The 14,071-nt window shown below is 38.8% G+C and overlaps 1 protein-coding gene across 1 annotated transcript; it reads left to right on the forward strand.

Annotated features, from left to right (window-relative positions):
- The first annotated feature begins 5,676 nt into the window (after window positions 1-5,676).
- LOC118801509 (V-set domain-containing T-cell activation inhibitor 1-like) lies at window positions 5,677-14,071 on the forward strand. The gene is made up of 4 exons (XM_036561814.1): window positions 5,677-5,883; window positions 7,393-7,433; window positions 7,583-7,903; window positions 10,659-14,071. The coding sequence occupies exons 1-4, from the start codon at window positions 5,870-5,872 to the stop codon at window positions 10,772-10,774; spliced, it is 492 nt and encodes a 163-aa protein (XP_036417707.1). The 5' UTR covers window positions 5,677-5,869; the 3' UTR covers window positions 10,775-14,071.

Raw genomic sequence — 14,071 nt, forward strand, 5'->3', positions numbered from 1 at the left:
TGGACTGGAAAAGTGAAGTGAAGTATGTTTCTTATTTAGTTTATTCATTATAAGTTGTTTAAACCAACACTTACAACATTGATAAAATGAGGTAAGCATCATGTTGTGAGACACTTTCTGGATTAAGACCTACAGTTATCAGGCCTTGTTTTGGCCATTCTCCACTAGAGCTAACTAGAATTCACAACAAAACACAATAATTGTCGCCAATTTAGTTAATGTTAGTTAGCTAGATATAATGAAACATACCAAGATACATTATACTCAATTTCCTTCACAAATAGCCAATAAGTTGACCACCCATCTCAACCACAGCTAGCTAGTCCGTGAGAAACATCTGTAGCTAGTTTGTTAGCTAAAACCAGCAGCAGGTCAAACGAGAACATCTTCTGACACCTAGAAATTAGCTTAATGTACCTACAGTGTACAGTTAATATCCATGTCCGGATATTTTTTCCTATGTATACTCACACTAGCCATTATCAGGTGGATATCTTAACCCTAACAATATATGTGAAGCTTTAAGTTGGGTTGCTACCTGATCAGGATTTCCCTGGATTGTCCAGGTTTTGCTTGCCTGTCCAGGAAAACATTAAATTCCATTCCTGCACATAAATGGACAACCAAGCATGTTCATATGTTAGTATTTCTTATGAAGTTTAATGTGCTTCTTTTTAGAGGCAAATCTTTTTCTCTGGCTTGTAACTCACTCACTCACTCACTCACATACGTTTTACAAGATTGTCCACAAGGGGGAGCTACTAACTTTTCTACTGTTTTCTATGAACATCCAGGCCAGCAGGATGTCCTATGGGGTACTACATGCTGGTGCTTTGCATCAGTGACACTTTATGTCCTTGTTATCCAGTCAAGCCATTTGTATTCAATGTTTTATAACATGTTTAGCCAGGACTTCGACATGATAACTGAGATTAGTTTCTGAAGCTGAACTGACTTCTGCTTGAGAACAGCTAAAGTAAAAAAAATCAAGCCACTGATTGAGTGTCCAGGAGTTTTACAGGGCTGAGGCAACTGGCAACCCTGCTTAACGGCCTTGGCCAGACCCTCACTTTAGAGCATGACCTTTTGTAATGTGGTTGTGAAACCAGTTGTGTAATAATTATCCTGTCAGTGTTAAAAGTCTGAGGGCTGTTTAAACCAGGAACAACGCTGCCTAACAGGTTTTGCATAGAAGCACTTATCTTATAACCAGGTGTGGCTAAACTAACATTGGCTCCTTTTAACAAATGCTGCCTAAGCAAATGGGAGGTTCATATACAACCCCATTTCCAAAAAAGTTGGGACGCTGTGCAGAATGTAAATAAAAATAGAATGCAATGTTATGCAAATCATGCAAACCATACGGAAACTACAACGACAACATCAAATGTTGAAACAGAGAAATTTTATTGTTTTTTGAAAAATATGTTCCCATTTTGAATGTGATATCAACAACACGTTCCAAAAAAGTTGGGACGGGGGCATGTTTACCACTGTGTTTCATCACTTCTTCTTTTAACAACTCTGTAAGCATTTGGGAACTGAGGAGACACTGCTGTAGATTTGAGAGTGAAATGTATTCCTGTTCTTGTTTGATTATAGGATTTCAGCTGCTCAACAGTTCAGGGTCTCCTTTATCATATTTTTCATTTTATAATGTGCCAAATGTTATCAGTGGTGAGAGGTCTGGACTGCAGGCAGGTCAGTTTAGCACCTGGACTCTTTTAATACGGAGCAATGCTGTTATTATACATGCAGAATGTAAGGTTTGTCATTGTCTTGCTGAAATAATCAAGGTCTTCCCTGAAAACGACGTCGTCTGGATGGCAGCATATGTTGAAAAAGCATGTATATATCATTCAGCATTAATGGCACCTTCACAGATGTGCTAATCACCCATGCCATGTGCACTAATGCCCCCCTATCCCATCATGAATACTGGCTACACTTTTCCACTTCCCCTCAGTCCATTTTAAATGAGCTCAGGCTCAGAGAAGGTGGTAGTGTTTCTGGTTCCTGGTTTGCGTTTTAGAGTTTTAACCCGCATTTGTGGTTGCAGTGACAGACTGTTTTCACAGACAGTGGTTTTCAGAAGTGTTTCTGAGCCTATGCAGTAATTTCTTCTACAGAATCATGTCTGTTTTTAATGCAGTGCGGCCTGAGGACCCAAAGATCACAGCCTGCCAATATTAGTTTTTAGTCTTGTCCCTTGCATACAGAGATTTCTCTAGATTCTCTGAATCTTTTAATGTTATTATGTACCATAGATGATAGATGCTCTTTTTCTACCCATTGATGTTACTGACCTGTTGTCAATTAACCACCAGGTGTTTTTTAGCATTACACAACTTTACCAGCCTTTTGTTTCCCCCATCCCAACTTTTTTGGAACATTTTTGTTGCTGCCATCAAATTCAAAATGGGCATATATTAAAAAAAACGTTTCAACATTTGATATGTTGTCTTTGTACTATTTTCCAATAAATATGGGGTTTACATGATTTGCTCATCATTGCATTTTATTTTCACTTACATTTTGCACCACGTCCCAACTTTTTTGGAAATGGGGTTGCAATAAACAGGTTTATTATGACTTTTCCCCCACACAACATCCACCCTGACAGAAGATGTTGGTATATTCTCTGCTATACGCACAAAATGAGATTATCATCAGTCATCAGTCTATGCAGAACATGTTTCTGCAAGCCCTTTGCACCCAGAGGACCTGAGTGTGCCATGGAAGCCTCATTCAGACACAGAGCTGAAAGTCTTCTAGATGAGGAAAGGAAAAAGGGAACATTTCCTTCAAACTTAGCAATGTGCAGAGGCCTTATGGGGGAAAAGTACACCTGCTTTCTTCCTAAAATCAACAATCAAATGACAGAATATCTGAGTATAAATGGTGTGTAGGACCTTAAATTTTCAGATTCAGTGATTTTATTTCAACTTTTGGGGCAGAAGCACAGCTCAGACATCCTGACTTTATTCAATATTTATCAATATGCAAAACATTGTAGCCTAGTTTCTTTTATGACTTTGCAGATAAATGAATTGGCAGTTTAACAGTATGAGATTATAACCCAAATATCATGGAAGGTTCAGCTGAGCTGCAGGAAAGGCGCTTTAGAGTTTTCCCCGTTGATGGAGACTGAAATACGGTAAGTAATCCTGTTTATATGTGTTACCGAATGAGTCATGTGCTTTTCTGTTGCAGTGTTTATTCAGTTGAAGAACTGTGGGATATTGAGGTGTGGCAGCTCTCTTGTCTTGCGCTCATCTGAGTTGTTCTCTGCTCTGTCTCTTAAGCTACAGGGTGCCTGCTTCTGTTTTCCAGAACTTTCCAACTTTCCTTTGTAAGCTGTTGCTTACAGAGGGTTAAGTTCAATATGTATACAGTGCAAAAGTTTGGGCACCCTCAGTCATCTTCTACAGAGATCACACTTCTGCAGAAAAAATCAAAATGTAAAATGTGTCATAAAATGCACTTCTCCCCTAAAAAAGGCATAAGCAGTGACTGTGTATTAAAATATGTAGCATTGTGTTCTCTGTAGAAAATCAACTAAATGTAATTTGACCTGGGGCGCCAAAATGTTTGCACACCACTGTATAAGCCCTTTTCATCTATGCTCATGCTTGAGTACCACCCAAGGTTGATTTTCTTGATTATGGTCCTTTAACAGTCCTTTTTTTTAGAATTAAAAAACTTTTTGTAAAGAAATAAAGCTGGCAAACAAAATCTCAGGCATCAAGCAGCAAATTCTTAACCTTTTAATGTAATAACTTTCTACAAAGCAGCTTTAAGGCTGGCTTTACATGGTGAAACGTTCATGCAACTTTCATGTTTTGAAGCAATTCAAAAAAAGAAGGTGCACGCATTAGAGTGCTCCACCAGTTAGTCAAATTAGCACCTCAAACTTTTTAGTACACTGCGTCATGAAAGTCATCTGTGACGCATTTCTACATTTGCATATTTGCAGCCTTTGTAACTTTTTTGTACTTTTTCTATTCCTACATACCTGGAATCTATCTCTATATCTATCTATGGTTCTTTACTATACATTTGAGTTTGTAGTCTGTTCTCTGTAGGCTGGATTGTTCTCTCTATAATAATGTTCATTCCTTCAAATCTAATTACGCAGATTATGATAAACAGCTGTTAGCGCTAGTTGGCTAGTTAAGTGAGCTGGTTACAGAAGAGTTAGCTTCAAGAAACTCTTGTTTGTTTGTCATGTCTCAGGAAACTGGCAACATAAACAACGACCAAGTCTGCATTAAGTTAATCAGGAGGATCCCATTTTCAACGATTCAATAAACCACCTTCTGTTTCATTCTCTCATCCACTGATCCAGTGGAATCAGTCATTTGAAACGTTGAAATGTTGTTTGACATGATCACATGATGCATTATCAACATTTTGATGGGCTGCTTCATGAAGTTGAGATGCAATGTTGCAGCTGAGTTTCAAGTAAGTTGCGAGATAGTAAGTTGCACGATAGTTTCATGTTTTCAAGTTTCAAGCAACTAAATTCGCATGTGTAAAGGCAGCCGAATCTTCAGACGTCTGGTTCCTATCACCACCACTGTGAATTATTCTGACTCTGTTTCTCTAGAACAGAGCACTTCACACCAGACCATTCTGAATGACTCTGTTTACATCCTAACCATTTTAATTGTGCAGGAATTTGGAAAACTTGGATGGAGTTCCTCTTTAAACAACAGTAAGACAGTATGAGCACACTGATTTTTTAGGGAAGTTTAAAAAGGCCTGTTGGGCTTAAGCTCAGGTCAGCCATTGACTGGAATGGAGATTTTCATTAAATCATTGGAGGTATTTAATGTGTTTGACCTCCTGATATTACCAGAAAACTCACTTTAAAATAAATAATGAGTTAAAATAAGAAACATCCAAGTTCTTACTTAATAATAGTACTCTTTGACTGGGATCTCTGGTCCTGGAGGGACAGATTTCTGCACAGTTTGGTGATTTTCCTGCTCAAACACACCTGATTCAACTCAGCTCTTAATTGCCAGGTTTAGCTGGTGTACTAAAGCAGGGAACCTCTGCTGGACTCAGTTCCTCACCCCTGTCACACTGCTCTCCAGTGGAGATGACGTTCTTCAGGTTGTGTTTGGGCCTAAAGTACTGTTTTCTATTCAGACTAACGAGAACACTCACATTTCTACAGTCTTTGTGCTGCATGACCTTCTTTCTGTCCGCATTAGTTCAGCCCAGGAGACATTAATACTCAATACGTCCTTTAGATGACGGTTCTTAAGCAAAGACGTTCTCCATTCTGCTATTCTATACGCGTCATACACTGACCGCCCAGTTTATTAGAGACTTTTACTTTGTATTTCCTCCCTGTCCACTTTATGAGCTCCATCTACCTTTTAGGTCCACCAACGTTACAGTTACAGACTGTAGCGCATCTACCACTGCACAGTTTGGGACACAGGTGTGTTAAATGTGTGTAAAACTTATATATATATATATATATATAACACTGTTTGGGTGGTCAGGGCAGGTTCTGTGGTGCTGGACGAAGTGTAGAACAGCAGGGTTCCTCTGGGTTTAAACACGTCAGGGTCACTGCTAGGATGAGAGTGGTCCATCACCCAAAATAGGCAGCCAGGAGCAGCTCTGGAAGAAGAAGGAAAACATAATAAATGACACAATTTATTAATCACAGAAAAAGACAAAAAAATGATACTTTTGAGATTTTTATTTGAATTTATCTATTTTTTCTGTGTCCGGCTTTCCGTGACGTATTTTGCGCATGCGCCATATAACAGTTTGAGAGAATAACTATTTGGTGACCACAGCATTTTTGTTTTATACACTATAAGGTGTTTAAATTTACACATTTGACATGGAGAAAATGAGGTAAGCACCCTGTATGAGGTAAAAGAACAAGGTTTTCGTGTGAGATAGGTTTATCTGTATTTATCAGGCCTTGTTTTGTGAATTCCCCTCAGCGGAGCTAACAGAATTCACAAAAACCACAGTAAATAAGGGAAACGCAGCTAATTTTAGCTAACTATAACGAAACAAACCAGGATTTACATTTAACGACATATTATTTCCTTCACAAATAGCCAATCTGTTGGTCACGCCCTTTAAAATGTGTTGTGGCGGTTAGCTGGCTAGTCTGAGAAACTTCCGTAGATTAGCTAGCTAACCTAGTTAGCTAACCTAGTTAGCTACCAAAATAGCTGTTTATTTGCAGCAGCCCGAACAAGGCCATCTACTGACCCCTGAAAATCAGGTTCACGTAACTCGAGATTGTATAAAATATGTTTAATATCCATTTTGGGCTACTGAAGTGTTTTTCCTTTGTATATCCACCACAACCATGACCAGCTGGACACCTCAACCTTAGCGTTATATTTCGGGGGGAACTCCAGTCCTGGAGGGCCGGATTCCTGCAGTTTGGTGACTTTTCTGCTCAAACACAAATCATTAAACTCCTCAGATGAAGCCAGGTTTAGCTGGAATGTTCACCAAACTGTGCTGGACTCCATTTCTCAGTTCCCCTACCCCGATATATGTAGTTAAATAACAGCTTTAAGTAGGTCTGCCACCTGTCCGAGTTCCCTGGATTATCCAGGTTTTTGCTTGCTTGTCCCAGTTATTTTCATATGTTGGCTTTTCTTGTGAAGTTTGAACTGCTTCCTTTTTCCCAGCCAAACTATTTGTATACAAAGAATGAATCAGATTAGTTCAGATCGCCCTCAGTGTTGGGACAGTTGTTTGGGAATGGTGCACTGCTGGTGACCTCAGTGTGATGACTGAGATTCAGTCTGTCTACCTCAGACTGCATTGTGAGAAATGCTACCCATCCACTGAACTGAATAAGAAATCAAGCCACTGATTGAGCATCCAGGAGTTTTAAAGGGCTGAGGTGGCAACCCTGCTCAGCGGCCTTGGCTGGGCCTTCACTGTAGTTTGACCTTTTGTAACGTGGTTGTGAAACCAGTTGTGTAATAATGGTCCCGTCAGTGTTCGTTGCCTGAGGGCTGTTTAAACCAGGAGAAACTGCCTAACTAGTTTCGCATAGGAACACAATATGATCCCATGACTAGTAGTGGCTAAACTTTGGCTCCTGTTAACAGATGCTGCCTAAGGAAATAATAATAAACAGTGTTTTCATCACTACCAGCCCTACCAAACAGCATACAGAAGATGCTGACATGTTTACCACAAAATGAGGTTATTATCATCAGCCTATGCAGAACCTGTTTCTGCAGGCTGTTTGCATCTGATGGGTCTGAGCGTGCTGTGTCATAGCAGGAACCGCAGTATGTTCTGTGGCAGGGGCAGTTTTTTATGACGTGTTGGGGTTTGTGATGTGTTCACAGACTCTTCTGTTTGTTTTCTGACTTTTTCCCTCAGATGCTGTTGGCCCTTAGTGTTCCTGCTGCTCATACAGAAAGGTGAGCACATTTTACACCCCAATAAACAGATATTTAATGGACTAGAGCTTCACTGAGGTTTCATAAGAAATAAGCAGCACAACTAAAAGCCAGACTGTGCCTGGACACTTTTGTTTTTATATTTGTATGTTTTGGTGTCTCTCTTTCAGTGTCCTTGCAGGACATTCAAGCTTATGTAGGTGAAACCATCACCTTACCATGTTTAAACAGTGATAAGGCCCTGCAGGGTGAAATCACTGTGTTCTGGAGATTCAGAGACACCAGCACTGTGTACGACATCATCAACAGCAGAGCATCGTTTGATGAGCAGGAAGCATCATTCAGAAACAGAGTTGAAGGTTTTCCAGCTGAGTGGACAAAAGGAAACTTCTCCATCAGACTCAAGAATGTGACGACGGCTGATGGAGGAACGTACACCTGCTTCATTCCTAACATCAGCGCGCAAACAAAAGTGCAGCTGACTGTTAAAGGTGCGTATGAGTTGTCTTCAAACATTACTTAGGTTTGTAGTCTGAAAGGTCGTTGCTGCTGTTAATGATTGACAGAGGTAGTAGATTGTGTTCAGTGGTGAAATGGTTGTGCTAAAGAAACACTCCAGCCTTTTTAGTAAAACCCCACTAGTTTGATTTTCCATGGCTCCCTAACAGTGAAAGTGTTGAAGCTACAGTACTATGGCTGTGAATGGATCCCTACTCCCTCACTAATATAGTGCTGTATGTGAATAAAGGATAATGAATATCAATGTATACATGAAATTGGATACTTTCTCACCATCAGCCTGCTTCAGTACTCAGCAGTCACATGAACTTCTTACTCATAGCCGTAGACCTGGGCGTAACGTTTAACAAAACTCGACTAGGCTCAGTAGATTTAATTTTTTATCCATGTCTGCAGCTACCAGTCAGTGATTTTGCTGTAGAACAAGCAGCAGCCTCTCTCTGCTCTTTTTGTGCTTTCATTTTTTTTTTACTGTGGTTCTCCATAGAATCTAAAGTTTAGTTTACAGTGACTCAGTGGTAGGGATGGGCAATATGACTGTATATATTGTTGTTATGATAAAGTACATCATTATACAGTGTGCTTTTCTGAACATACATCGTCAGTACTTGTAGAACACTGACCAACTGCTTTTTTGTTATAAAAAAAAAGTGAATTTAGTCCTGTTTAACTGGATTTAATGCAACAGGGTATGCCAAATATTGAATAAAAATCACTGTACTCACAGTTTTTGAAAGCATTTTTGAAAATGCAGCACTACCAGTTCTTTTTTCTCTGTTCTAACTGATCAGATGTCTGAAAAATTAACTACTGTGACCTATTGTGTATCGTGAAAGTTTCTTGAAGTTTCGCAGTATAGTTTCTTGCCATATCGCCCACCTGTATCTACTCAGTTGGAGCAACAGGTCTGCAAATACAGTTCTTAAACCAAAATATAACAATTTAAAGACATGCTATGTTTTTGTGTATTTATAAAGTAGCTTGTTTAAAGAAATAGTAAATCACAGTACATCACGTGAAAATGAATACAGTAGTCCAAATAACTGATTTTCCAAAGATCCACTAAATGGTGTAATATATGCAAGATATATTTAACAAAACCAAACTAAACTTAAAGAATTATCTGACCAGAATGTACAACTTGCAAAACTAGTCTAACAGATATTTTCCACAGTACATACAGCCATATGGCCTGTGTAAAAGTTATGGCACAATTAGTATTACATATTTAAGTTTGTGCTCTGTAAAAGATGTATTAACTTATTTATACTTAGAAAATCAACAAATCTGAGCAGGGGGTATTCAGACCTCTGCAGACAACTGTAATAGTACCATCAGTTAAGGTAACCATCCAGCCACATAATCCCTGCATAACATCTTTGTCTTCATGTTCAAAGTGCAGTGGTTCATGACGACATAAACAAATGTGGCTTGATAATTAACTTGCTATGTCTTTTAAAACTTTATTCTAAAGCACCGCATATTCATCAATTTCACTGAATTCAAGAAATGAAAGAAATGAGTCGCCCCGCTATTAAAATGTGCAGAAAAAAATAACAAGACATCCACCTGATTTCCCGTATCGTTCTGCAGATGATCTGTAACGATCATGTTCTGCAACTCCAGCTACACACGTCGCAAAAGAACACACTCTAGAGAGACCATTAGAGATAGCCCGAATTTGCTTGTGGGTCATTTTACTGAAACATCCACTTTTCTGTCTCTCCATAGGAGTCACTGGTAATACTGATCATCATTGGTGTTACACAAAGTAAAGGTAACACCAGAGACATTTTTAACGAAAAATGCATTTTACACAATAACTGCTACAGAGCGTCAAACCACATGTTGTCAATCATGGAAAATCCACTAAAATATGGGACTTAATTAGTTTGTATTCTATTTTTTCACAATTACCTCAGAATAAAGTCGGTCACACCAGTGACTTCAGCTAAAAGCTTCATATGAAATCATGAGCTAAATGAGAAAATCTCTGATAACTGAAAGACACAGTGGACTCACCATGTGCTTTTCTTCATAGATCCTCAGAAAACAGGTAAAAGGAAGTCAAGTGATGTCATCAGTGTGACTTTAATTTCAAAATAAGAGATTTTTTGTTACGTGGCAACACCAGTGACACGACTCCTGAAGACCACAACTTTCATTATATGTTTTATAATATTTATTTGGATTTTCTTTGTCATTTAATTCATATATTTCATAGTCATGTATAGATTATTACAGTTAAAATAGCAGAAAAACATGTTTTTACCTCAAAATGTGGCCTCAGCCTTTCCACATGACTGTGAGGATGAGCTCTTCTGTGGGCTTGGAATTCCATATGATTGATTTAAAAACCAATATTGCTAAATTGAGGCTCAAGAAGGTGTAACTGTTAAAATAACTTATTGTTTTATTTTAAAATATAAATAAATTATAACCCTAACATGTTTTTAAGTGTAATATATCTGTAAACACTAGGGACACAAAAATGGACGTTTCTGTAGAATGACTCTTGTGCAAGAGTTAACTTTGTTTCTGTCTGCTGTTTCTACATCGTGTGGTCAGTCACCACAAACAGATAACTTTCACTTAACTTCCCTGTAAGAAAAAAAGTGGGAAACATGCTGACTCGACACACTTACAATACAAGCAAATTCACTGTTTCTTTCACTAGTTTTGTGAAACTGTTTTGCATCTTGTTCTTTTTTTGTGTGTGTTTAACAGATCGTCCAGTCCCACCAACGGACAGTAACTCAAGAAACAGCGACGTCAGAAGAAGACCAGACCATATTTTACTTTTCTTTGCATTTCTGCTGGGATGCTCTCTGCTGTGCGCATAAGCTTTGCAGGCAAACCTGTACTGTTTGAAGTACAATCCTTTACGCCAACCCTGTCCACTTATTGTTTAGCATATCTGTTAAAAGAGGAACAGGAAGTCTACAGAATGCTTTGCTAAATTTTGAAAAAGTAAATTTACAGTTAAATTGGAGTAAACCACAGATCAGCTCAGAAAGATCAGTCTGTTTTTCTGCAATAGAACTTTGTGTGATTCTCTCACTACAGGTCTGGCATTCCAGTAGGTTTTTTCATGTTTTACTGCACTTTAAACACTTACTGGCAGCGGTGGGGTTAAAATGAGGGGCGGTGAGGAGGTGCTAGAATTATATATTCGTATCGATTTCACACATAAAGAAAAGCTCAGTCTCCCTGTCTCTCCTGCACATCAGCACCAGCCTGTTATTAGTATAAGAAACGGCTGAGCAGGAAACTGTTTATTTAGAATAAAGAGCCAGATCGCAGGCAGGGTCAACTACTATCGTTGGTTACACCTCCGCACCATTTGAAGAGGTAGATTAGTTTCACAGACAATGAGAATGATAGTGAAAATGAGGATAATATTATACTGACGCCATCCAGTCAGTAGTGAGCTTATACACAAAATATGCAACCAGAATGCATCTCTGCTGGCTTACTGACTGATGAGCTTAGATTATGTAATCGGAAAAGCAGTGCTAATTTGAAGAGAGTGACCAAATGGAGCTGCACAGTTCTGAAGGAAATGCAAATATATTTTCATGAGAGCAGGTTATCGAGAAGGTTATGGTCAGGGTGGAAAATTAACATCAGCCTCCTCCCAAATGTGTGCAGATGTTTACATCTGGCAGGTAGATTTAAGACTTGATGTAAGATGGCCGTCTGCTTACTGTACTAACCTTCTAAAATCCATCAGTTCTGCCCTGTCTAAAGATATTCAACAGCAGTCGACAACAACAAAAGCACAGCCCCATAAACTGTAATAATCATCAGTGATCATCTTGATCAGCCAATGAGAAAACATGCTGGCTATTTCAAACAATGCTAACTCTTTCAGTTACCACTGATAGTTCTGCCTAATTAGGGTATAATAGCTAGAATTTAGCTAGAAATTCCACTGGTTTTACAAAATTTCTGTATAATTCAGTCATTCAAAGAGGTTTTGTGTGATCTGCGCCATTCTAGAGGAACTCTTCAGAGCACTGATGGAAACCAGACATCTGAAAAGCTCCCTCACGAAAAGCTGTTATATAAAAAGGTTCCGAATATGCTGAAAGGTTTTCTTTTTTTCTCAAAATTTTCCCCAATTTCCCAAAATTACATAAAAAAAAACTTTTTCTCTGTTCATTCTGGATGGTAAATAAATTGGGCACATTTGTATTTGTAAACATACATCACTACCCTGGCAAAGAAACCTTCTCTACAAAAAAGTTTCTCTACAATGAACAATTCCAAACCACTTTGAATGACTAAGTTAAACACTGAATTATGTAGGAATTTTAAAACAGCGATGGAATTCTTCTTTTAAAGACCAGCTGATACCAGTACTGGTTCCAAACTGAACAGAAGTCAAAATGGAACGCATAAAAAGGAGATTATATAATGAAAGGTAGCAAAAAGACATTAAAAATACTGTTGTTGGATGGGCAGAATGAGTTTATGTAAAGCAGGGGTGTCCAAAGTCCGGCCTTAGGGCCCAATGGGTGTTTAATAAGTGGTCTGCCAGCCAGTACGTTGCAGTTCTTCCTTTTACCTGATGGTGACAGTTGACCAGACCTGCAGTCTTATTTAGTGAATGACATTTAGTCAAGACTACAGACATAAAGCTCAAACTTAACACTGAAAACTGATGATTTTGGCGAGATGGAAAAGTTCTTATCAGAGCAAATTCAGTAGTTCAGTAAATATTAACCCTATAAGGTCGAACAAAAACTACACTGGGGCTACGCTGCGTTTATTTGATATGTAAAGAACATTAACTAACAAAACCAAACATTTCTACATGTTTGTTTAGTTTGTCTCACAAATTATATTTAAACACCTGAATATGATTAATACATCAGACATGTTGCGTTCTTACTCTTAAACAGTTTATTTATTACAAGCGCTTATTGATCCAAACTGCTCTGAATGAACAATCCAACAGTAAAAGAAGCCCCTGCATCTTTTATACAGTGATAGGAAACACAGTAGCTCACAGAAAGCCCAGATTCTGCGTGCTGATATTTTGAAAACCTTATATTTTGAATTATTTGTGAATAATATGTCGGCCCTCGGGTATTTTAATCTGGCCCTTTTTGAAAAAAGTTTGGACGCCCCTGATGCAAAGGATACATGGCTAGTAAAACTGGCTTTCCCCAGACACCGGGAGGTGGACTGAGTAATTAATTTGCCGCCCTGGTTAAGCCGAAGCTGAACTCATATCTCTGGCGAAATGTAAGAAATTGTACAGTGTCCTTGGTAGTGTAGCGGTCAGTTAGTCTGGCAGGTTTCAGAGAGCATGATGATGATAATGTAGGCAGGCTTTACGTACCAACATCGCTGTAGAACGCAGAGGAAACTAACACTTCAGAACTCTTTCCTGTGTACATAGTTTGTTTTTAGTAATGCACGTCTAGAATAGCCACTGTGTTCTAAAAGCAGTGCTGCTCTCAGATCAGCTCATCCAGTTTGCAGTGATTTATAAATACGTCTCCACCCCGCTGTGCTCAGCCTTAGCAGCTTTAATGAAGGGTTTTAATTTCTGCATTAGGGCTTAGAAGAACCAATACTGATTTTAAAGCATCATATATATCGCTGCACTAATATTAGACTGCAGAGCTCTTTTGTGTACACTTTGTTTGCACTGTTATTTAACTATTTATTTATATATTTGTGTTTGTTCCAAAAGGGACATATAAACTGGAATGCATCATCAGTTCCTCAGTTGCAACTTTGAAGATATCTTGGTATTTCAGGTACTCCTGACTGACCTGCCACTCTGATGCGTTAGGATGTGCGAAAATGGACTGGAAACCAAGTGATCAGGTCGTCATTTTATCAGCTCCACTGACCATATAGGAGCACTGTAGTTCTACAGTTACAGACTGTAGTCCATCTGTTTCTCTGCATACTTTGTTACCCTGTTCTTCAATGGTCAGGACCCCCACAGGACCACCACAGAGCATTATACACTCCTATCTGGTAAACCTAGCTGTAGTGTTTAACAGAGTGAACCATGAGCATTACCACCACAACAACGTCAGTGTCACTACTAAGAATGACCCACCACCCAAATAGTGCCTGCTCTGTGAGGGTCCATGGGGGTCCTGACCACTGAAGAA

Source organism: Colossoma macropomum, unplaced genomic scaffold (assembly GCF_904425465.1).
Source record: "Colossoma macropomum unplaced genomic scaffold, Colossoma_macropomum, whole genome shotgun sequence".
In the NCBI taxonomy this organism is placed as follows: Eukaryota; Metazoa; Chordata; class Actinopteri; order Characiformes; family Serrasalmidae; genus Colossoma; species Colossoma macropomum.

Excerpts from the sequence above, each read along its gene's own strand:
- LOC118801509 (XM_036561814.1), top strand. Across the intron at positions 7,434-7,582 it reads CCTGCTGCTCATACAGAAAG|TGTCCTTGCAGGACATTCAA; the intron begins GTGAGCACATTT and ends TCTCTCTTTCAG. Across the intron at positions 7,904-10,658 it reads AGTGCAGCTGACTGTTAAAG|ATCGTCCAGTCCCACCAACG; the intron begins GTGCGTATGAGT and ends TGTGTTTAACAG.